The 26,352-nt window shown below is 30.6% G+C and overlaps 1 protein-coding gene across 1 annotated transcript in view; it reads left to right on the top strand.

Moving 5' to 3' along the window:
- LOC133329764 (myb-like protein I) overlaps positions 1-26,126 on the top strand; it is a 41,281-nt gene extending 15,155 nt beyond the window's left edge. Inside the window, exons 4-7 of the mRNA XM_061538230.1 lie at positions 13,378-13,752; positions 20,898-20,939; positions 23,661-23,978; positions 24,036-26,126. Coding sequence (XP_061394214.1) covers positions 13,378-13,752; positions 20,898-20,939; positions 23,661-23,978; positions 24,036-26,126 — 2,826 coding nt within the window. The remainder of the gene's footprint in view (positions 1-13,377; positions 13,753-20,897; positions 20,940-23,660; positions 23,979-24,035) is intronic.
- Positions 26,127-26,352: the final 226 nt, after the last annotated feature.

The raw sequence follows: 26,352 nt of genomic DNA, 5'->3' as shown, positions 1-26,352 counted from the left end.
TTCATTCAGAAAACTGGAAAATTTGTATTTGTATAAAATTGACTATAGAAAATAAAATGCTGAATTTGTCAAGGGGTTGTATACCTTATGTCCAGACCTAGAAATCTTTATTATTATTCAATAAAAATATTCTTATATATTCACTCTAAGACATTAAAAAAATCCTCAAAAAGTAATATTTTATAAAATATTCTAAACAAGGAGTCGTATAAGTTATGCCAATAGTCATACGTCAAGTAGTACCTAATGTCATTGCTAATGTTCTGACTGCTAAAGACTTAAAAAATCGAAAATTATTCTAAAAACTGATAATTTTCTATTAAATTGAACTATAAATATAATTTTATTTCCATGATTTCACTTTTACACAAATAATTAATTCCCCTTAATTAAGAACTGACTGTTTGGGCACAGTGACATCAATTTCCTTTTATCTTCCATTACAATCTCTCTACCTGTCATTTCATATTTTTATGCATTCTTAATTACAATGGAATTCCAGCTGCAAATATCTTTCCATACCTTTCTTGATTTCAATTGGTTATTCTTCCTTCTTTCATTTTATGTCCCAGAGCATCGCCCAAAAAACATATTAAAATTTACTTCCTTTGTGCAAATATTTTTTCATTAACTATTTACACCAATAATTACACTCAATTATCACATGTTGTTGACAATTTCCTTCCATGATTTACCCGCTTAAAAAATAACGACATACAAACAAATAATGAAAAAAATTGCACAAATATGCCCATCCCTCATTGCAATGCGAGAGAGAGAGAAGTAGAGGGAAGCAGGGATAGACAGTTGCGACAGGACATTGTTTAAACAAACAAAAATCCCTCATTTCACAATACATATGCATGCTATGCCATAAATATATACAACTTAATTAACTCAATATATGCCAATGGATGGACATTATTATTTAAACATAAAAAATATGTATGTATGTATACATTTATAAATATTAATCGCTTTTCGTATAATGACAATGTCGGCGTTTTTGCCGTACGACCAGTGGTGGCGGCGAGAGGTGGAAATTAAAATGTAATGCAAATAATATGACTTGTTTAATAAGTATTAAATATGCCTAAAAATATGCAATGGATAAAGGCTATTCGCCTATAGTTATTTATTCAGCCAGCTCATCTCTTTCTCTCGTTGCGTTTTTCAATTCGCTGTGTAGTTGTTTTTATACACCACGCACACATTTTTGCATTTCTCTGCAATTTTGTGTGTAGCGTCACAAAAATTAATTTTTATTAAATTCACACAATATGTTGATAATTTTATATCACATTAATAAATTTAAAATAAGTATTATAGCAACAACAAAACCAAAAAAAAAACATATGCATATTCATGGGCTGTTTGGCAAAATATATCCATCCGTATTGGAATTTTATGAGTTTTCAATGAACAGCAGCAATATTGAACTGAACTATTGAATATCGATTAAAAATGGATTAAAATTTATTTATTTGAATGATGGCATGAAAATGAAAAAATTATGCTGAAATTATTGTGGTCATATACATGATGATAATGATATGATAATGAGGACAGTGTGATAATTGAGGTGGGATTATTTTTTAGGGTGTTTTTAATTATAAATGTTAGGGAGAATAGCAGAAAAACCTTAAAAATGCTTCCCACAATCCTGAAACCTCTGCAAAATATAATTCCACAATATATTCATTAAAAATCCAAGCCTAATGCTGTGCTAACTTTTTAAAATAACTATTTTTAAACTCTCAAAATTATACGATAACATCTTGCTCCTAGAGTCCTTGTCAAAAAATAGTAATTTAAAAATTCAAACACAAATGCTTTGCTGATTTTTCAAAACCTGTTCCTTAAAATCCTTGCATAGAACTCTAATAATCATTCCTTCCTAAAAAAATTACGGCCACTACTCTACATTTATGCAGAAATAATATTAATAACAGCAAAATAGTAGATAATAGTTTGGTTCATCTGGTCGTATAAGTGTTGTCAGTAGTCATACGCCATGAAATCAGGCTCTGCATTCATGAGTATCTCAGAAAGCATAGCCCTGATTATTAAATTGAAGCAACTTTTCAGAAAACATATTTTTTTTAATATTATCAAAACTTGGGCAGATTTCAAGAAGTGCACAATTAGAGGCAGAAATTATATTAATAAAAAAGGACCTATAAGTAATGGACAACATTCATACGCCACATAGATATTCAGTCAGAGTTTAAAAATAATCTCCGAAGGACTCTGTAGACAAAAATATTTTAGAAAATATGATTTTTACTCATGCGATATTTTTTCTGAAAATCATATTTTCAACATTCCTTGTAGTAAAATGAAATAATTTAAATATCACCGGGTCGTATAAGTAATGACAACATTCATACGCCACATTGGTATTTAATCAAATGCTAAAAATAAACTCCCTAGAACTCCATAGACAAAAATATTTTACAAGAATTTAGCTTATTCGATGTTCTTTTCTGTATTTTAGAAATCAAATTTTGAACCCTTACCTTGGAGTAAAATGAAATAATGTACATATCAAAGGTCGTACAAGTAATGACAACATTCATACGCCATACCGACATTTAGTCAGAGGTTAAAAATAAATCCCATCGGACTCCGTACACAAAACTATTTTAGAAAATAACAATTTAGGTTATTCGATATTTATTTCAGAATTTGAAAAATCCAATTTTGAACATACCTTGTGGTAATAATGAAATAATTTAAATGTCAAAAGGTAGTATAAGTAATGACAATTAAGTCAGAGGTTAAAAATAACTTCCGTCAAACTCCGTAGACAAAAATATTTTACGAAATAAGAATTTAGCTTATTCGATATTCTTTTCTGTAGTTGAAAAATCAAATTTTGAACATACATAATAAGGAAATAATTTTAATATCAATATGTCGTATAAGTAATGACAATATGCATACGCCACATAGATTGAGCAGTCATTTGCAAACAAAAGGTCTCAGTAGGCAGTAAAGTTTTAGAAACTACAGGTTCCAGTTAATCATTATTCTATGTAGTAGAAATATTACATTTTGTATACCAAAAAGAAACGAAAGACTTCAAAACCAAGAAAATTATAATAAAGTAATGTCGTATAAGTAATGACAGCACTCATACGCCATTACTTATGAAGCTATAAATAATAACAAATCACTTTTGTTTATTCAAAATTATTTCTGCATTTGTAAAATTAATTTTTTTTATAAATTCAAAAGAAGGCAGTACAAAAAGGTAAAGAATTGTAATTACAATATGTCGTATAAATATTGGCAACACTTATACGCCACATAACTAATGGGTCAAGTATATGCAGTGGGTGAAATGGGTCAAAAGGCAATAATATTTTAAAAAATTAAAATTTTAGTTATTCGAATTTTTTTCTGCATTTCAAAAATAAATTAGTATACACAAACTACAGGCTAAACATGACTAAAATGGATATAATTATAATAAGAAAAAATCGTATGAGTAATGACAGCAATCATACGCCACATAGATAATTAATTATTCGTTAAATATAAGCGGTAGATCTCAGGAGTCTCCAATATTTGTGTGAAATTACAATTTTGATTATTTTTTTTCTAATTTGTTGTCAACAGCAAAAAATTAGAGTCGTAAGAAACGCTATTTTAAAACTTACAAATCTAATTATACCATATTCTTCTCTGCATTTGTAGCATTTGCAACATTGCATGAGCTGGAGGTCAATATTTTTAAAATTAATTCAAATCGAAGGAATGTTTGGCGGTTCCCTGTAGTGTATTATGTTAAAAATTATCTGTTTATGTGAGACAAAAATACTCATAATTATATTAACAATAGGTCGTATAAGTAATGACAAAATTCATACGCCACATAGATAGTTAGTCACTAGTTCAATATAAAAGCAGTATAATTCCGTAGGCTTCAATATATATGAAATTAAATTTTTTGATTGTTTTTTTTTCTAGTTTGTTGTAAAATATAAAAAATTAGTGAAGGAGGAAACGCTGTTTTAAAAAAATAAAAATTCTGATAATTCGATATTTTTCTTTATATTTGTAAAAATACCATTATTGGCATATGCTGAAAGTCAATATTTTTAAAATGAAATGAAATCCAAGGAATATTTGACAGTTCCCTCTAATATTTTATGTATAAAATTGACCAGTCTATATATTTTTTTTTAATATTCTAAGAAACTTTTGTCTTCTTTAACATCACCTTTGACATTTTATCACCATTGTTTTCGTAATTAAAGAAATAGTTATTTCAAAATATCACCCTTACCTTTTTGTGCACTATGTTTTCAATCTTACTAAGCACCACAACAATTTTCTTATATTTTGCTTCCTGTTGTATGCAAACATTTCAGTTTTAGCTCTTAGAAAATACCTTAACTTATTGCTGCCGGAAAAAAAATATTGCAAATAATAGCTGCTTTTCATTCTCAAAGTAATTTCAATTATTAGTTACCTTTTGTTCTATATTTTTTTTCAAACAATATACTTAATGGAAAATAATATCAAACAAAAGAAACAAAATATTAGTTATAATGATAGTAATTAAAAAAATAGTAATAAGTTATAGGGATTGATTTTAATTGAATATATTGTATTTTAAATTTATATATCACCTAATTAGTGAAAATATTGATATTGTTGTAAGGTCAAGGGGTCGTATAAGCTGTGTCAATAGTCATACGCCATAAAGAACGGAATATTAATGTTTTCAATTTGGTCGATTCTTTTAAAGTCGGCATGAAGGAAAACAATTTTATATATATTTTAATTATTTAAGAGAGTTCATAAGGGACAAACAAATATTTATAACCGATTCGGTGACACTTATTTTAAAATGAAGCATTCAGAAGCCACGCAACTGTTGACATGTACCTTGTAATTATCCAAAGAATTAGTAGTAATGGTCCCTAATAATGAATACTATCTAAGTTATTTTTCGAAGAATTATATAGATTCGTATTAGTTTGAGAAATAAATGTTGATTCTTCATATTTTCTATTATTTTGTGTGCAATGGGTCGTATAAGTTATGTCAAGCGTCATACGTCATGTAGTACATAATGGTATTGCTTTGAAGTTATTCGATTAATGACTACAATTCATATATTGGGATTTATTTCCTTCATAAATTATTCTAAAGCGTGATTTGAAGCGACCATAATTATTAAATATGAAAAGGATGAGTACAATTTGCATAGGAACTAGTTTTTAGGTCGCTGGGTCTTATAAATTATCCCAATTCCTGTAAATTAAATATGTAAATTATACCATAACGTACGTAATCCCCTTATTCGGAATTAATTCGATCAGTGCAGCTGAGCTTGAACAAAATTTTATTACCTGAAATCATTTTCTCAGTATGAGGGCACTAAAATATGCTATAAAAATCTCCAATGTTACATAAAATCCCAAAACTTTGGGAACTGTTTTGCATAGGTATTGCCTGTAATTATTAATAGGGATCAAATGAATACGATACGAACCGTAAGACGTTATAACATTTTTTTCAGGAAAATGTATAATGTCATATGAATGTATAATGTCAAATCAGTTTTTTATAGGCCTTGTAGTTAGTATAATTTGTCTTGGTTCTGTTTTCATTAAGTTGGCCGTATTAGTGTTGTCGTGAATCATACGCTATGTGGTACAAAAAAATTAATCTTTAAGTATTACAGCAAAATAGTAGAGAATAGTTTGGTTCATCTGGTTGTATAAGTGTTGTCAGTAGTCATACGCCATGAAACTAATAGGGATCAAATGAATACGATACGAACCGTAAGACCTTATTAAAATTCTTTCAGGAAAATGCATAATGTCCTATGAAAAATATTGCCTGTATATTTTCTAAATCAGTTTTTATAGGTCTAGTAGTTAGTATAATTTGTCTTGGTTCTGTTCTCATTAAATTGGACGTATTAGTGTTGTCGTGAATCATACGCTATATGGTACAAAAAAATTTTCTCTTTAAGTATTACAGCAAAATAGTAGATAATAGTTTGGATCATCTGGTCGTATAAGTGTTGTCAGTAGTCATACGCCATGAAATCTGGCTCTGCATTCATGAGTATCTCAGAATGCATAGCTCTGATAATTAAATTGAAGCAACATTTCAGAAAACATATTCTTTAATATGATCAAAACTTGAGCAGATTTCAAGAAGTGCACAAATTCAGGCCCACTAGAACATTTTTATATAACCTTTATCAATACCATATATTTCGGTCTAATACTAAGTATCTCAATCCACACATTAATTTTCAAGACTAAATGTTCGACATTCATCTTAATGACATTACTTCCTTCTGATAAAAAAAATTGCTTAAATGTTTTAGCTTCTTATCTCAATAATTCAACAATTCGAGCATTTCCTTCTCCGGTCCCTAGGACGTATGATGCTTGGCAATACTTATACGCAGCCCTGATGCTTATTAAATATTTTTCAATATCTTGGTGAATAGTTCATCTTCCTCTAACTTTATCGACGTTCATTTTAATGAAATTTCTTCCTCGTGATAAAAATTATTGCTCAAATGTTGTACCCTTTTTGTTAGATTTCCTTTAATAATGTAAGTTTTGCATTCTCCTGTCCCTAGGGCGTATGATGTATGACAATACTTATACGCAACCCTTATGCTTATTATTTTTATACCCTACACAACTTTGTGCAGCACCAAATGTTTGTAATGCCGCGAAATATTGGTCCTAGACCCACCTTTAAGTATATTGTAATTTGTAAACACGATACAGGCCACAGTTATGGACCAATCTTCACGAAATTTTGCATGTAGAATGGGTTCTGGCCAATGAAAAGATCGGTTAATATTTAGGGGATGAAATGAACCAAAAACTTTATTTTTGTCTGATTTTCTGGTTGCTTTAGAGGCCGCAATTATGGCCTAAACATCACGAATTTTTGCATGGAGAAGGGGATCGGGCCAAAAAATAAGCATGCCTGTTTTGATAAAGATTGGTCAATATTTAGCGGGTCAAATGTATCCATACTTTTGTGTGAAAAAAATGAAAAAATTTTTATTCTATGGTATATGTATTTACTTCTGAAGGACATAGACCCGAGAAATTGATAGTATATCCAAGAGGAGTTGTTGGCCTTTAAATTGATACCGATTAAATTGTCGTATGTGCTCGGATATGAGAGTTACACTTAAATATTTACAAGTGCTTACGTATTCAGATATTATTTAGTAATCCGTTACCACACCATAGAGCTGAAATACGGTTATGGTCAAGGACAACGCCTATAATTTGCGAAGATGATCGGATAATAATTTTGGGATGATAATAATAATTTCGGTCCACTGAAACTTATTTTTATTGTGTTGTTTCTAGTCGATCTATATGCCACAATTATAAGCCGAATATTACACTGGAAAATGAATCTGGCCAATCTTTCTGTATAAAATGAAAAAAAATTGGATATTATGATATAAAACATAATTCCAAATAGATGTCATGGCAAGAAATAGGAGCTATTGACCTCTAAACGGCTTAGAGGGTGAAAATATCGCGAAATATTACCCATTCTTGGAATATAGATCTGCAGAAAGTTAGAATTTCGTGGTAGTTGTGTAGGGTATCATATGGTCGGCCCCGTCCGACTGTGCTCCGCTCATTGGTTTTTTAATATCTTGGTGAATAGTTTATATTTCTTTAGGTTTTACTTAGCAACGTAGTTTATTTCTTTAAAGAAGTTTCTGGCTTTAGAACAAAAAATATTTTCCAAGCAATTTTCCAACTATTGAGAAAATTACAAAAACAAATATGAATCGAAACATTTAAAATTTAAAAAAAATATTTACCAGAAGTTAACCAGAAATTGATAGCATCTAATATAACAACTGAAATATCTATAAACACACACAAATATTGCATTTAACACATAATAGAAAGACGCACACACACAAACAAACCCCACTCACACACATTCCTATAAAACATTGCTTACACAGAAAACGTAAATTTCCAGAAAATTGTAACATTGTTTTAATTTTTATTATTTCCTGTAACCTCCGACAATCCTCCCCTTGCTATCTGTCTCTCTCTCTTAGTCTCAGTTTGTTGCAAATTTTCCAGCAAAAGGATAGAAAAATTGATTGCCCTAAACAGACTATGCACAGTTGAACGAATACAAATCCCTTGTTTTAGTTTCATTTTACCAGTTATTATTTTTCTTTTCTATTGTTTTTGGTATTTTTTCTAATTTTCCATAAAATCATAATTTAGCAACAACAAAAATATTCAATTGTGTTTCATAACAAATAAATGATATAATGATATTTTCTAATGTGAAAATTGCCGAATCACAAACAACAAAGAAAACATTTATATGAATGTGTGAACAAGATATTTCTTTTTTGGAAAACAAAAAGGATTTTCCATTTTTGTATTTGAAACTGAGTATGTGTGTGTGTGTAAGAGAAAGCTTGCCATAAGTCTGCTGCATTTGAACAATCGAAATAATTTCATATTTATTTATGATATATAATACAACCAGTTAAACAATTTTATAAACCAAATTACTTTATTTTCTTTTGTCTTATTTAAGCTTCTTCTTTCTTTTATTAACAATCTATATTTTTTATTTATTTTATTTTCTTTTTGATTTCATGTTTTTTTTCAATTTAGATTTAAGAATTATTATTTCATATGCTTACTTAACAAAAATTCAGTTTTCTCTCTGTTATTTATAAACATTTTATTTATCTTTGAGGTTATTATACATATATATGCCAGGCTTAAAGTAAAGTAAATGTGTTTAGTATATTTTTGAGAAAAAAAGAAAATAATATGTCTAATATAATTTTTTTATTGACCATATGTGCTTAATCGGCATTTAAGAAAAAATGATTTATTGTTCGAAAAATAATTGATTTCAATTCGTTTAGCCCCTAAGAAGCCTACTGTAAGTGGTGGTACACTGGGTTGTATGAGTAGTATTAATTGTTTGATCTAGGTGGCGTATAAGTAATATTGTGTTTCATACTACGTATACGTCTTAGTATTTATTTCTCTTTCGAGATGAGGAATTAAGACTAGTCTTATTAGGGAGCCCAAGAGTTATTGTATTAAATTTAAAGAATTACAGTTGATATCGGATATAAGCACATCTCATATAAGAAAGAAATCTCCGATTTTTTTGAGTTTCTTATATTCTATATCTACTGTATATGAAATATGCCTATATCTACATCGAATTCACATGCAAAACTATATCTATAGAAATTTATTGAAGAGGTCACATTTAACAGTTTGACTGGACTATTTAAAAAATGTCATATATTTGTCAGTAGGTAAAATGTCAGCTTAAAAATGGTTTAAATTGAATGTGTGTTTTAAAGTCAGTTAATCGTATGAGTAATGTTAGCAGTCATACGCCCTGAAGTACTACTGGATATTATTTTCAAAATTATTTCCATAATAGAAATCGATAAAGAAATTCTTTCGAATTTAAATTCCCAATGGATATTTTCATAAAAACATACTTGATTTTTCAAAACCATTATAAGTTCCCAGAAAGATTTAAAGATTTTTATCAAACTTCCAGAGTCAATTAAGATGAGATAAAATATATATTTGGAAAGTAATAAATACACTGAAATATGAAATTGAATACAGATCTGATTGTTTATAATGCTAACTTATATAATAGGAAGACCTCTATTTGAATGCAAGGGTTCGTATTGTTCTTGCCGGTAGTCCTACGCACTATAGATCCCTTCTAAAGATTTTGTTTTCAGGGAGTCGTATACATGTTTTCATTAATCATACGCCTTGCAGTGCAAGAATATGCAATATGGAATGTTTCATATTCAAAGGAATATGGAATACTTTGTAATATAAGAGAAGATAATTACAATCCAAGGGGTCGTATTATTGTTGCCGGTAGTCATACGCACTATAGATCTTTTTTCAAGATTGTTTTTCCCAAGGAGCCGTATACATGTTGACTGTAGTCATACGCCATGCATTTGTCTTTACTATTTCTTCTGTTTCTATTGTTTTTATTTTATGTTTTCTTTGTTTTTGATTCTTCTGATGAAAGGAATTTGGGTCTTTAAAATTATTGATAGGATATAAAATAATTATATTTTAACTAATATTGTGATATGGGGTGTATACATATTGTCCGGAGTCATACGCAATATAGCACAAAATTATAACCTAATCTGCAAGTAGTAGAGGATGATAAATTGCGAGATTTCGATCAATTGAAATTCACAAAGGCTTTCTTCAATTATAAATTTTGAATTGCTATCATTTGAAATTCTTCTAGCTCAGCTCCCAGTTCTACTCAATAAATTATTTTAACTAATATTCATTTTTTTTTGTGCTACGGGGTGTATACATATTGTCCGTAGTCATACGCTATACAGTACAAAATTATAAATTAGTCTGTAGTAGAGAATGAGTTAAAAAATAATAATTTGTAAAATTTCGATCACATGAAACTCAAACAGGCAATTTTGCATTTCTATCAATTGAAATTCTTCTAGGCCAGCTCCCAGGTTCTACTCAAAAAAAAAATAGACGAAAAATACGTTATAATTTCGTATTTCATTTTCTGAATCTATAGGTCTTTAGAAATATATAGTTCTGAGATTTTGTATATAGTAATTTTCTCTGACATTTATTTTTTTGGTACAAGGAATCGTATACGTTCTGTCAGTAGTTATACGCTATATAGTACAGTACATTATTTGTAGGATAAAATCGTAACCACAAAAGGCTTTACAAATTTCTATAATTGCGAGGGTATACAGTGCAGCTTCTTTATTATACTCTAAACTTACATGATATTATTATTAATTTTTATGTCTCAGCATATAAATTAATATTTAATAATATTTAACTCGATTTAAAATATGTTTCCTCAAAATTTTTTGGTACAATGGATCGTATGTGCGTTGTCAGCGATCATACGCCCACTGTTAGTGCAAAATATTTGAGATATGAAGCTCATTGCAGAATAACAACTTTTCAGGAACACTTTGATCACTTCTATGATTTTTTTACATCAATTTATTTACATTTCTGTTCTGCACTTATACCACTTGAAAATTATGGGAACATTACAAAAATTTTACTTCGATTAAAATTTACACAACTACTAAAATATGCAGCTCTATTTTATACGATTATATTATGCAGACCAATTTTATTTATCCGAAGGTTATAGTTTGTCTTTGGACGTTAATGAAAGCTCGACGGATTTCAGAATTTTTGTATTTCTAATGAAAAGAAAATAAATTATGATTGGATAATAATTGACCAGCTTTGAAGGAAATTTATATGTTTCCTCTATTTACTTTTATATAAAGGAGCGTATACGTATTGTCAGTAATCATACGCCTTCTGTTGGCATCATTCAATCGAAAAATTTCCTAGTTCGTTATGCTAGAACCACTGTAGAAGGAAATTTTTATATTTGTGCTATTTTTATATTTTATATTATATTTAATTTTCCAGGACCTGAAGGTCATCTCTATTATGTCCTTTTTGAATATTGACAGCAATAATTTATTCTGTATAAGGGATCGTATACGTGTTGTCACTATTCATACGCCGTATGTTACAAACGTAATGTCCTAAGGTAAAAGAAAAAAAAATATGATTGTATAATATTTGATCAGTTTTCAGGGGAATTTATATTTTTGATATATTTTGTTTTATACAAAGGAGCGTATACGTACTGTCAATATACATACGCCTTCTGTAAGTGTTGTTTCATATTTCATTATGTGAGATAGATGACCTGGCATTGTGGTAGGAAATTTTCATATTTTGTGCTAATTTTGGTAATTTTCCAGGATCCGGAGAACATCTATATAATGTTTTATTTTTTTTAAATATTGATAGCAATTGCATTTATTCTTTATAAGGGAACGTATACGTATTATTACTATTTATACGCCCTCTGTTACAAACGTAATGTCGTAAGGTAAAAGAAAAAAATATGATTGCATAATATTTGATCAGGTTTTATGGGATTTTATATTTTTGCCCTATTTTATTTTTGATATAAAGGAGCGTATACGTACTGTCAGGAAGTATTCGCCTTCTGTTAGAGTCAATCAATCGGAAAAATGTCTATTTCATTATGTGAGATAGAAGACCTTCTATTATGATAGAACTTTTCATAATTAATAATTAATTTCAACAGTCAAACGTCTGTTACAAACCTTATGTCCTAAGGTATTTCTTAAGATTTTAAGTTAATTTTAGGAATATAGAAATTTTTTAATTTTAGTTTCCCACAAAAAAAAAAGATTTTTTTCTTTGTGAGAAGGCATTTTGTATGACCTTCCTTTAATGATAAAAAATCTAAAAAAACTACTGAACACATTTACTTTAACTTTTGCATATGCCGCCAACTACTTAACACCATCACACTATCTCTAACCTATATGTTTAAGCTACAGACAATACAAAAAACTACACCACTACAGCCACACAAAAGCAATTTTATTCTACAACAAAAACAATTGTTTTCAAAAAATTCAACAATTTTTTTAAATTATTTTGTATATTTTTGTCTTTTCTTTTTTTCTCTCTTTTTCTTTTATGATTTTTATGTACCTAATTACTTCATTTCTTCACCAAAAAAAACCGACTATAAATTTTTGCCACTTCTACTGCCTTCTAAAAAACAAAAAAAAAAACTGCTTCTACGATGGATGGTATTTTCGGAAAAAACAAACACAAATAATTACAAACTCAAATCACACCAAAACAAAAAAACTGAAACTCATTTTGACTTCATCCATAAAACAAATAAAATTAATTTATTAATTAAAATAAATTAATTTACTGGAAAATAATAAATTTGCACACTCGCACACACACACCAAATAACTACTGCTTATTGGTGGGAAAAAACACTGATTTACAAAACGATAACAACAACAAACAAAAAATACTACAACAACTTGTTTAATTATACGCAAATGAATCAACCATTAAATTAACTTCGCACACAAAAATAAACAACAACAACAAAAATCCGAACAAAAAAAAAACATGGCAAAAAAACTCTCTCATTTACAAAATATTTTCAATGGAATATATATATTTACGTGTATTATGTTGCGTGTAATTTCATTGTGGGTGTATGGGGTGGATATGTATTTCTTTCATACTTTTATTTTCGTATACATACATATGTGATTATTACATATATGTGGAATTTTATGTTGACACACGTATGCATATGTATGCACATCAAAAAAATGCTGTGGCACTTATTATGCACGCATTCACACACCACACCACCACCAAACATACACACACCCACAAATGAAATGTAAAACCTACACACGCACATGATTGCAACTAGACTGCACCTGTTTCCGTTTCCGCTGCAACTTTGTCACATCATCACCACCACCAACAACAACATCTGCAACAACAATTACAACAACAACATCATCACCTACAACAACAACCACCACCACCAACTCAACAACAACATCAAACGACTACCACCACCAATACCCTCAACGGTTCTGCACTTATGGCCACTCATCAACAACAGTCACTACAACAACAACATCAGCAGCCAACTATGGCTAGTGCTGCAGCAGCAGCGGCTGCTGCCAATGCTGCAGCTGTGGCTGCAATGACTTTAGGCCAACAACAGCAACAACAACAACAACAGCATACCCTTGAAGTGGGCAAGAAACGTGCTGCCGATACAGACATGTTTCAATTGGTATTTTAATTTTTTCTTCTTCTTCTTTTCTTTTATTCTTTTTATATGTTGTTTCCTTATTCTCATTATTATTATATATTGTTTCCTTGTTGTGTTTATTCTTATGTTGTTAGTTTGTGTGTATTTGTTTTATTATTATTTTTTACATATATATACATATATACCAGTTGTGTTGTAAGTTATTGTGGTTAATTTGTGTAGCCCCCGTTTTTAGATTTTGAGTTCGTTAAGTAAATATGGTTTGCAGATGTTTTGTTAAAAAAAACTATTTAATACAACATACTTTATTTAATGAAAATATATACATTTTTATATAATTTATATACTAACTGCATGATATTACTTATATACATATTGATAAACAATTTTAATATTTTACAAATGTTTAAATATTTTATAAAATTCTAATTTCAAATTTTTAATCTACTTCGCTCAAATTAATATAAATTTCAATACAGTTTCTGCTCTGCACTCATACACTTACAATTATAGTAAATTAGAAAATTATAAGAACTTTTAGGAAATCAAACATTTTTACCAAAATTCAGATTAGATCCATTTGAAAATTTAAAATTGAAAATAAACCCCTTTTGAACGAAATTAACACACATACCGAAATTGTAAACGATTTTTTTTCTGTATATGTTATATATACGTATTTCCTTGAAATTTTTAGTATATATATTTTGTATATAAAACCAATTTCTTTTGTTCAGTTAGACTTATAGTGCATTTTAGTGTAGAATAATTTTAAATTTTATAAATTTATGTTTTCTTTACTAAATTGTTATTCAATTTTTTTAAATATTATAACTACAAAGTTCTTTTGTTTGGAGACTCATAGTAAAATTTAGCGTAGAATATTATTTCCTTAACGTTATTCAATTTTTTTAAATATTTTAACTGGATAAATTAAAGTTTTAAGCGAAAATGTTGTACAAAATCAGAAATAGAACCAAATTTGCACAATAATAAATATTTTAATAAAATTCACACTTTCATTATTTCGAATGCTATTTTCTACGTCCATATTAAAAATACCGATTACACTTGGTCGAAGACTTATAGTAAATTTTAGTGTAGAATATTTTTTCCTTTGATAACTTGCCCTAAAATTGAAGTTTTGGAAATCAAATTGGTCCAAATTGAAAATAGACCAAATTATTTAAAAATATATTTTTTCCTTACCTAAATTGTTATTCAAAAATATATATTTTTTTGTTTTCTAAAATTTAGCGTAGAATATTATACCTAATTTTTTTTTTAGGGCGAAAATTTGATTTTTTTTTATTAGTAAAATTACCAATGTTTAACGATATTATATATTACATATAGTTCTTTTGTTTGGAGACTCATAGTAAAATTTAGCGTAGAATATTATTTCCTTTAAAACCATTTGGCTAAATTAAAGTTTTAAAAATTTAAATTTGCGAAAATATGTTTAAATATTATATCTACAAAATTCTTTTGTTCGGAGGCTCATAATAAAATTTAACCCATATTAAAATTTTAAGGATAATATTACCAATCTAATTAAATTCCGATGGTATTTTGTTTGTATATATTATATATACCGATTTCATTTGTTTGGAGACTTGTAGTGAATTTTAGTGTAGAATATTTTTTCCTTTAATAAAATTCCCCAAAAATTACGTTTTGAGGGTATTTTGGCCTAAAATTTAAAATAATCAAAAAAAAAAAAAAAAAAAAATAAATCAAAATCTGAAATTTTAACCCAAATTGTCTTTGAGATTATATTCTTAAATATAATTACTACAGAAATATTTTGCTTGGAGACTCATAGTCGAATTTAGTGTAGAACATTATTCCCCTTTACGTCAGCTAGCTAAAGCGAAGTTTTCGGTCGAAAGTTAGTCCCAAATCGTAAAAGACCCAAATTCACACCTTAATATGTTTTTATAACAAAATTGATATTTACAGTTATTTGCAATGGCATTTTCTCTGTTTATGTTATATGTGCCGATTTCTTTTGTTCCGAATCTTATAATGAATTTTAGTATAGAAAAATTTTTCATTTAATAAAATTCCACAAAAATGACGTTTTGAGGGTATTTTGGCCCAAAATTGAAAATAAACCAAAAAATTAAAAATCTGAAATTTTAACCTAAGTTGTCTTTGAGATTATTTTGTTAAATATAATAGCAACAAAAATATTTTGCTTGCAGACCCACAGTAGAATTTAGTGTAGAGTAATATTTTATTTTAGGTCATCTAGCTAAATAGAACATTTAGGGGAAAAATGGGTACCAAATCGAAAAAGACCCAAATTTACACCATAATACATTTTTATAGTAAAATTACCACTCTAATTAGATTCCGATGGTATTTTATTTGTATATATTATATATACCGATGCCATTTGGTCGAAGACACCTAATGAATTGAAATAAAGAATATTTTTCCTTCTGAAACCATTCCCCAAAAATTATGTTTTGAGGTTAATTTGGATCAAAATTCAAAAAATCTAAATAATATGCCTAAAATATTATTGAATTTTTCTTGCTAAATATTATCCCGATTAAAATATTTTGTTTGGGGACTCGTAATAAAATTTGATAATATTTCCTTTTACACCACCTTCCTAAATCGAACTTTTAAGGACATTTTTCGTACCAAATCATAAAAGACCAAATATACACCACAATAAATTCTGATACCTAAATTAACACAATAATTTCCAATGATATATATATTTTTTTTTGTTTTTGTTTGAACCACAATAAATTCTAGTACCAAAATTAACCCATTAATTTCCAATGATATTTTCTTTGTTTGTATTATATACCCAATTCTTTTGTTTGATGACTTATAGTAAATTTTGGTAAATAACATTTTTTCCCTTTGATATTTTCCTCCTAAGATAACAAATTTGAGGGTAATTTGACCCAAAATTGACAAGACACCAAAACATCAAAATATGGGATTTATTTACCCAATTTGGTATTGAGATTATATTATTAAATGTAATATTTAGAAAATTAGTTTGTATGGCATCATATACAAGAATTTTATATAGAATACTATATCCTTTCACACCATCTACCTATATCGAAGTTTTAGGGGAGAAAATTGGTACCAAATCCCAATAGACCCAAATAAAAAAAAATTGACAATCATATTAATTTTAACTATCTTTTTATGAGTCCATTCTTTGTATTCCGATATACTGGATTTTAGTAACAAGTATGATCCGCCAAAAATTCTGTTTCGAGGGTAATCAACTCCCATAATTTCTAGGTGTACATAGGGGTTTATGTTATATTTACATTATATGTCCAATGTTTTACCCCTTTCATTTGGTTCGCCATTATTTTGAAATTTTGATATTTATACAATATACCGCCATAAAACATAATATCTATGTATGTATATGTGAGTGTGTGCGTGTGTTTGTTATCTCTCTCGTAATGTGTATCACAATATCATCAGGGATAATAAATCAAATCAAAAACAAGTGTTAATTAATATGATTAAGTAGATAATTGAAATATTATTAAGTGAATACCTACACTTAATTTAAAAGGTGAAAAAGTTAGCGTGGGCGAGGGATGGAGGAGGGTTAGAATGAAAGAAAGTGCGTGTGTTGAAAAATGTCATAGTTACCAGCAAACTTTGGGTTGAGTGTGCAGAAAGTTGACTTTTGCTTTGGGGTAAATTTGATTGCTCGAAATTTACATACTTTGGAGATGGAGTGCAGGGCAGAACAAAGATACAAATTTTGAATAATTTTTATAATTAAAATATATATATATATATATATATAATTTTTATTTATTTCAATTAAATTTGTTTAATGTATTATATTAAATAATATATTTATCAATATTATTTAATTTTTATATTTTTTTCTGATATATTTATTGCTATTGAATGCATTATTTTATTTTTAAAAAATATTTACAAGCTTTTGCTAAATGCTCTTTAAATATATTTATATAAACAAATTAATTGAATAATTTAATGCCTAAAATATAGTACCTACTGCTATTCCTGGTTTACCCCCATCTGATAATCACCAGTAATTTCTTTTTTATATTATTTTATATATATGAGTAAATATTACATAAATTATTTAATAATACTATTTGTTGTTATATTTTGCAATGAAGGACTGATATGGCCAAGGGGAAAGTATAGCAGAAAAATAGTTTATTAAAAACAAAAATTAATTTAGCAAAGATTAATAGATTGATAAACGATTGATAGTCCTGAAAAATATTATCTCCTTAAATCCATAACGTATTCCAAAACCTGTAAGGAAAGTAGTAAAGTCGGACTGGGCTATTTACATAAATCAGACGATTTTCAGGAAACTTAACACACATCATTCTAGATTCAATTCAGTACGCTATGCAAAATTTCGTGCAAATCAAAAGAAATATAGGTGCTTTGGTGCATCATTTACATAAAATCGGACGAAAATATGTATGGGAGCTATTTCTAAATCTCAACCAATTTTCACGAAACTAGCACACATCATTCCAGATTTAATTCAGTACGATATGCAAAATTTCGTGCAAATCCAAAGATATAAAGAGACTTTGGTGCACCATTTACCTAAAATCGGACGAAAAAATATATGGGAGCTGTATTTAAATCTGAACCGATTTTTACGAAACTTGGTAGACATTATTCTAGACTCAGCTCAGTACAGTACGCCAAATTTCGTACATATCGAAATATATATAGGGACTTTGGTGCACAATTTACATAAAATCGGACGAAAAAATATATAGGAGCTATATCTAAATCTAAACCGATTTTGCACAAAATTTTACACGCATCATTCTAGGCTCAGTTCAGTACGCTATGTCAAATTTCGTCCAAATCGAAAGGTATATATGGACTTTGGTGCACCATTTCTATTAAATCGAAAATATATATAGGAGATATATCTAAATCTGAACCGATTTTAACGAAACTTAACACACATGTGTCTATCTCGTTTCCTTTTGCCTATTACAAGCATATGCACAAAGATATAATACCCTTACCACAGTGTGGTGAAAAGAATAATTAGATGTTCTGAGGCTCGAAATTGAGAAATTATTTTCAGCAGGGACAAAACTTTTGAATTCATTAATTTTTTTTTAGTTTCTGGATATTTTCGTATATTTTTTCAATAGCAAACCCTTAGTAATATAATTCTGTAGAAAAAACCACAATAATAATCTTTTCTAATTCATAAAATCAGAGGAAAATCTCATTACCACTTTTTGTATCGACAAATATTATTTAAAAAATCGACGCTTCTTGATAGTCCCTGAAAAATATTGTTTAAAAGATCCTTGAAAAATATTCGTTAGAAAAATTCACAATTTTTGCTAGTACTATAAAATATTCTTTAAAATAATCCATTATTTACGATATTCCCCGAAAAATAAATTTTAAAAAATCCACGCTTCTGGGCCCCGAAAAATAATTAAAAAATTCCCCTCTATATATGGTCACTGAAATCTATATTAAAAAAATCCACGCTTCTCGGTGGTCACCGGGCGGTGTCTTAACTTGTATGGCCGTAGCTCTGATGACCCTAAAAATAATATTTTTTCATAGCATATTATTGCTGTGGCAGACCGCTTTTTATGGTAACTATTTGATGTCTCATAGTTATTCACATATATTTGTTGAAAAGACCTTTCGGAAATAAACAAATATTTAAAAAGCCCTTTAAATATATAATATAGCGAGATCTAAGATTTAAAAAATCTCTTTAGATTGTTCCCCATCAGGAAACCACTTTACTATTCAGTATCAATGCAATATTATTTGAACACTTTCTCTTTTAAAGTCATATCAGTTTCCTAATAATTCGTTCAATTATATTAGATTATTTAATTGTTTTTTTTTTATTTTTATATTTTTTATAAATATTTTAGCAATATTATATTTTTGATAAAAATTATTTATATTATATTTTTCTAGTCAATTATTTGTATTTACCTATATATGACCAGTATTTAACACAATATATATTTTTAAACATTTAGTAATTATAACATATATTTTCCCCCATTACAAATTTGCTAGAATATAACTAACAAAAGTGTTTTTCTCTTCCCTTCTTTCTCTTTTTTTGTGTTTCTTCCTAACTGCCCTACAAACAAACCATGTTGCCATTTTTGTAATAATAATGTTGATGTATAAATTGTAACAATGCTAACCATCATATCATGGCCTTATCAAAATGCTACAACAAAAACAACAAATTTCCCTTTCATTTTGCAACAACAAAAACAACGATCAAAAAATGCCAAATTTAAATAACATGCTATATAATCAACATTATATGCTGTATAACACAACAATGCCGTTGGATGTCGTCTTCTTCGTCTGCATTATTATTATCCTCATCATCATCATCAACGCCATTGTCGTCGTCGTCCTCGTCTTCATGTCTTGGCATTTGTCGATGAACCTATAAATATCCACACTAATGTGGGTCAACACGACTACAACATAACTGCTTGCTTGAATTTTTCCCAACGAATGCCATTACAACTACAACAACAATTGCTACTTCTGTCACGGCTACCGATGTACACTTGGTGCAATTGCAACAACTGAATTAAACTGTTCTCTACACTAATACACGAACAACAACTGTAAACTGCTGTTGTGTTATGCTTTCTTCGTTGGAAACAACAAACGAACCAATCAACCGCCCGTTGTTGTCTTAACATAATTTTTTGCGTTGCAACACCAACAACAACTACAACCATTACTACTACTACTATTGCTGTATGGATAAACTCCTGCTGTTACCATTATTCCTACCATTGTATGCTCTTCTTTTGTTTCCATGCATCGCACTTTGTGTGTATATGTGTGTGTGTGCTCTCTCCATCTCGAACACCCAACCAACCACATGCATCCAATATTTACACCAATCTCCTTGTAATTGAACAACATCGTTTGGCAACACCATCATGTTGTACAACATTTGCTTCTTCTTCTACATCGACTTCGACGTCGTCGTCATCTTCTTCGGTGTCATACAACGAAAAATTAAAAACGAAATTCTCCAATATTTGTTCAAACACATTGTGTTTGTATATTTGTATGTGTGCCCGTGTACGCTATTGCATATGCTTATTGCCTCCCTACTTTTGATCCTCCCTCAGATGGATGTAAAAGCGGTTGGTTCATTTTACTATGAGAATTTCGTAAGTATTTTGTTTGTTTGTTGTAAGCATGTAAAAAAATATATATAAATATGTATGTAGAAAATGCTTTTTGTTTTAAATATTGAAATTTTATTTTGTATATATTTAAAAAAAAAATTAGTAATTTAATTTTGATATTATAAATTTTCAGTTTGTGGAAAAGTGCTAAGAAACAAATTTTCTAGAGAGAAAATGCTTAGAGCCTTAGGGTAAAAAATTTTGAAGTTCGGAACTATATTTTCGACAGCACTTAGAAATTTTTTTTTCAAACATAAATCCTTATTTTTTTTGTAACAAAAACTACAGCAGTTTTATAAAAACTCCATGTCCTACAGGTCAGAGAGTAATTTTTTATAAATAAAAAAATTGTCAAGTCCTGACGATAATGTTTTTTCTATATAACCATATTCTTGATATCTAAGGACATGTTCCTATGAAAATATCTTTCCAATATTTTTTGATAGAAAAAATCTACAAACACCTGAGGAAATATGAGGGCAAACACTCAGAAATCTAATAATAAGGAGCCAGTTTTTCTACAGAAAAAATGCTCAGAACCTGAAGTCCAACCTTTGAAATGCGGAACAGTATTTTCTATACAACAAATCACTTTTATTCAACAGCAGCTGTCCACTTTGTTCTATTTTCAAAACTGCTGTTTCTTCCAATAAAAAAATCTTCAGACCCATTTTATATAGAAAACAGAAACCGGACCGAAAAATTATTCTTTTCAAATTCATAAAATCATCGAAAGGCCACTTTTTTCAAAACCCAAAAAAAAAAAAAAAACAATAATAAATAAAATAAAATCATGTCCACATTTTGTATCGACAAAATACTCATTAGAAAAATCCACTCTGTTAATAGTCCCAGAAAAATCTTTAAAAAAATCACAATTCTAGATGGTCCCCTATTTTTTAAAACCTTGCTGATATGTGGTCTCCAAAAAAAAAAAAAATATTTAAAAAATCCAGGACCCCTAAAAAAAATTTAAAAAATCCCCAAAAATTAATTTTGGATGGTCCCTGAAAAATATGATGATCCCTGGAAACCATTTTACAAAAATCCACGCTTCTTTATGGTCCCTGAAAAAATTTAAAATCCCACTCCTAACAAAGATCTACGAAAAACATTTTTTTAAAAAAATCGGTCAGCGTTATATTTCCGCACTCTTGTGTGGTAAGGGTTACTATATAATATCTAAATACGTAAGCACCTGTAAATATTTAAGTGTAACTCCCAGATCCGAGAACATACGACAATATAATTGGTATCAATTTAAAGGTCAGCCACCCCTCTTGAATATACTATCAATTTCTCGGGTCTATGTCCTTTAGGAGTAATTATACGCCGTAGAATCCAAATGTTGTTATTTCTCACACAAAAGTCAGGGTCCATTTGACCCGCTATATATTCACCGATCTTTATCAAAACAGGCATGTTTATTCTCCCCTTCTCCATGTAAAATTTCACGATGTTCGGGGGATAATTGCGGCCTCTGGAGCACCAGAAAAACCGACAAAAATTTAGTATTTGGTCCATTTCATCCCCTAAATATGAACCGATTTTTACCAAAAACAATCCTACATGCAAAATTTCGTGATGATTGGTCCATAACTGTGGTCTGTATCGTGTTTACAATTTATAATGGACAGACGGACGAACGGACACACATTTCTAGATCGACTCAGCTAGTCGAGATAAGACGATCGGTATACTTAAAGGTGGGTCTAGGACCAATATTTCGCGGCGTTACAAACTCTTGGGGCTCCATTCTTCACAAGGGTCCCCGAAAAATAATTTTTAAAAATCCACTCTCCACAAAGTTCCCAAAAAAAATTATTTTTGAAAAATCCAAATCCAAAAAAATATTTCTTAAAAATAGTAAACGCTTTTCGTAATCCCCGAAAAAAGTTGTGTGTGGCCAACCAATGGTCATACAGGCAATAACTAACAGCGCTCAATCAAAATATGTCGCCCAAACACAACATGGTGCCCAATCCCAATATGCCGCTTTGCAGCAATGGGCGCAGATCTATGGTCATCAGCAGCAACAGGTCCATCAAAACCTGCAGGCAGCTTATTTAACGAAACCCTTGAACACTTTTTTCCTATAGAAAAGAACTCCGGTCTCAGTATTTTATTTTTCTCTTTATGATTAATTTTTATAAAACTGAGATTATTTATTTTTGGGGGAAAAATATTTTTCTTCGGGAAAAAGAATAGTTTGTTCTTTATGGGAAAAAAATGAGCTAGCAAAGCAGTTTATGTATAGAAGAAATATTTCAGGTCGATAAATTTAAAAGAAATTAAAAATCCTTGGCCTGTAATTTATAAAGTTTTTTATTTATTTCTTATTGATGCTAATAAAAATTATATTTTTTATGTATAAAAGCTTGACATGTTGTTGTTATTATTAGTTTGAATTCATTTTTGACTAACACAACTATACAATTGTTTCTAATTAAAAATTAACAAGTTATATTTTTCGATTTATTATATTGTTAAATATTTCATATTTAAATAATTTTATTTTATTAATTATATTGTTATATATTTTGTATATAAATATTTTTATGTAATCTATATATCCCCCAATTTTATTATTTATTTTTATTTCTTTGTATTCTTGTATTCTTTTATGTCATATTGTGTTCTTGTTATTATAACAAATTTAATTAATCCAAAATTATTAATTATTTTAATTTTTCCCCCATTTAGGCTTACTCTGGCATGGTACCAATCAAACGTCCTGCTGCTGAAAAATCTGGCATTCCTGTGTATCCCGGTGCAACAACATACCAACAGTTAATGCAATTACAGCAGCCATTTGTACCAGTCTCATGTGAGTATCCAACTCAAAATAGCACAAGCTCTTCTACTACTACTGCTACTCCTACTACTACCCATACCAATATTACTACCAATTGTAATACAACTACTACTACTACCAATATTATCAATTGTAATTCTGCTGCTAATGTTGCTAGTGCTGCTGCTGCTACAACAACAGCAACAACTTCGTCAGCATTATTAGGTGCTAATTTAACACACCACCACCAACAACAACAACACCAATATCACCTACACCAACAGCAACAACAACAGCTGTATTTACAAACATCCACACAATCATCAACAAATGCCTTGTCCTCTCTGTCCTCCTCCTCCAATTCCACATCATCCTCAAATTCCGCAACTGGTTCGAATGGCCAAACATTATTAAATACCAATATTCCTCCACCACCACCACCCACACAACAACAACAATCCCAATCCTCAGACAGTAACAACAGCAACAACAACAACACCACCACACTTTTAAATAACAATAGTTGTAATGAAATGTCGACAACAACAACACCAACTACTGCTAGTAGTAGTACCGATAGTAATTTGTCCGTAAATAATGCTAGCAGTAATGACAACAACAATTTGAATTCTAGTAGTAGTAATGAAAATAGCAACAACAACAACAGCAACTGTGAAAACAATCACAACAACAATAATAGTAATAATAATAATTGTCTATCGTATGCTAATAATAATTTAAATAATAGCACTAGTCTTAAGTTGAGTCCCCATCCTGATAATAGCACAGATGAAGCCTCGGCAGTAGCATCAGCAGGAGAAACCGATGCTACGGAATCTTCGAAAAATTCGGAGTCATGTAATGGTCAGAATGACACGACTAGCAATTCCTTAGAAAACTCCGATTCAAATGTGTCACCATCTAAAACCGACTCCGCTGCTCCTGCTGCTGCCGATGGCAATTGCAACAGTAATCGTAACACAGAGCAGCCAGATAATGAGGATAACAAGTCCGAGGGCATTACTAACACACCAACACAAGCTAACAATACTCATGTCTATATGAATGGCAATGCCAAATCACCACCGTCCAACAAAGAGGCTCTTAATGGCCATCATGATTCTAATTTGTCGCATGTCGACCAAAGCACAGCTTCGGCTGCTAACAGTCATGCCAAGACACCTTTACAAAATGGCTATGCCACCACCACAAACACCGCTTCGGGCCACACTTCGACAGGCATTTTGCCGACACCTCCATTGCCGGTCACCTCTTCGGTGGTTACCAATGCCTATCAGGCCCAACAGAATATGCAACGTTTGTATCAACAATCGTACAATGCTGCCGTGGCAGCTGCCGCTACCTCCTCAGCCTCACCCTATGGCTCGGTAATGACCAGTTATGCCAATTCTTTGCCAGCATCCACTGCGGCTACGGTCGCCCACTACACCTCACAAGCTATCACAGTACCTTCGTACAGCACAGCCTATGGCTACAGTGCTTATCCCAGTGTCAGTAGCAGTGCCTCGGGTGGTGGCTATTATGCTGATGCCGCCGCCCTGGCCAAGGAAGTGGCACAAAAGAATTATGCCAATGCTGTGAAGGTGGCTAATGCCAGTGCCACTTCGTTGACGGGTAAGCCACTTACGGCGGCCGCAGCCCCAGTGGCCTATCCCAGTCTGACCTTCAACAAGGCCTTTATGACGGGCCACAACACCGCCGTGCCACCACCCAATATGATGGCTCAACAGGCGGCCATTATGCAGGCCCATGCTGCCCAACAGCAAGCGGCTGCAGCAGCTGCCGCCGCGGCTCAAATGCGCAGTCTTAGCGCCTTGCCCAATTCAGGTTTAACCAGCCAGGTGGGAACACCTGTACATGGTGCCAGCAATGCTGCTGCCACACAAGCTGCCGCCTTGCTGCAACGGCCGGCAACGGCTGCCACAAGTTACATGCAAGCTGCTGCAGCCGCTCAAAATGCTGCCCTCATGCGTGGTCAACCCATGACCATACAGGCAGCAGCTGCCGCCGCTCAATCACAATATGCCGCCCAAACACAATATGCCGCCCATGCTCAATATGCCGCTTTGCAACAACAGGCCCAGGCCCATGCTCAGCAACAACAGCAGCAACAGGTCCAGGCCCAGCATCAGCAGCAACAACAACAACAGGCAGCTTATTTCTTTCCCGGCGGCATGATGCCGGGCTATCAATTTGCCTTGCCAACGGCGGCAACTGCCCTGCCAGCCGGTATTGCCACACATCCCTCCGCCGCTCAATATGCTGCAGCAGCTGCTGCGGTCACAGCCACTGCTCCCGGTGCAGCAAATAGCGCCCTGGTCTTAAACCCCTTCAAGAAAATGAAAACATCCTAAGAAGGATGCTTTAGGTTTTACAACGAACTAAACTGAAAACCAGAAAAAAACAACGAATAAAAGCTTTCCCGTGAAAGTTGTTCGTTACTTTTATGAATAGGACAAAAAAGAGAAACTCAATCGCTCTCTTTTGTTTCCTTCCTCCCACAACAAAAATAATACTCCTTTTTTAAATTAAAGAGTATTTGAAAGCTTTAGGAGTCTTAAGATACCCATGACCCTCTAA

Source organism: Musca vetustissima, unplaced genomic scaffold (assembly GCF_032173495.1).
Source record: "Musca vetustissima isolate MV318-11 ecotype Yass unplaced genomic scaffold, APGP_CSIRO_Mvet_v1 utg58036, whole genome shotgun sequence".
NCBI classification, from domain to species: domain Eukaryota; kingdom Metazoa; phylum Arthropoda; class Insecta; order Diptera; family Muscidae; genus Musca; species Musca vetustissima.
Note: the sequence above shows the minus strand (reverse complement) of the source record. Positions and strands in the feature narration are given on the sequence as shown.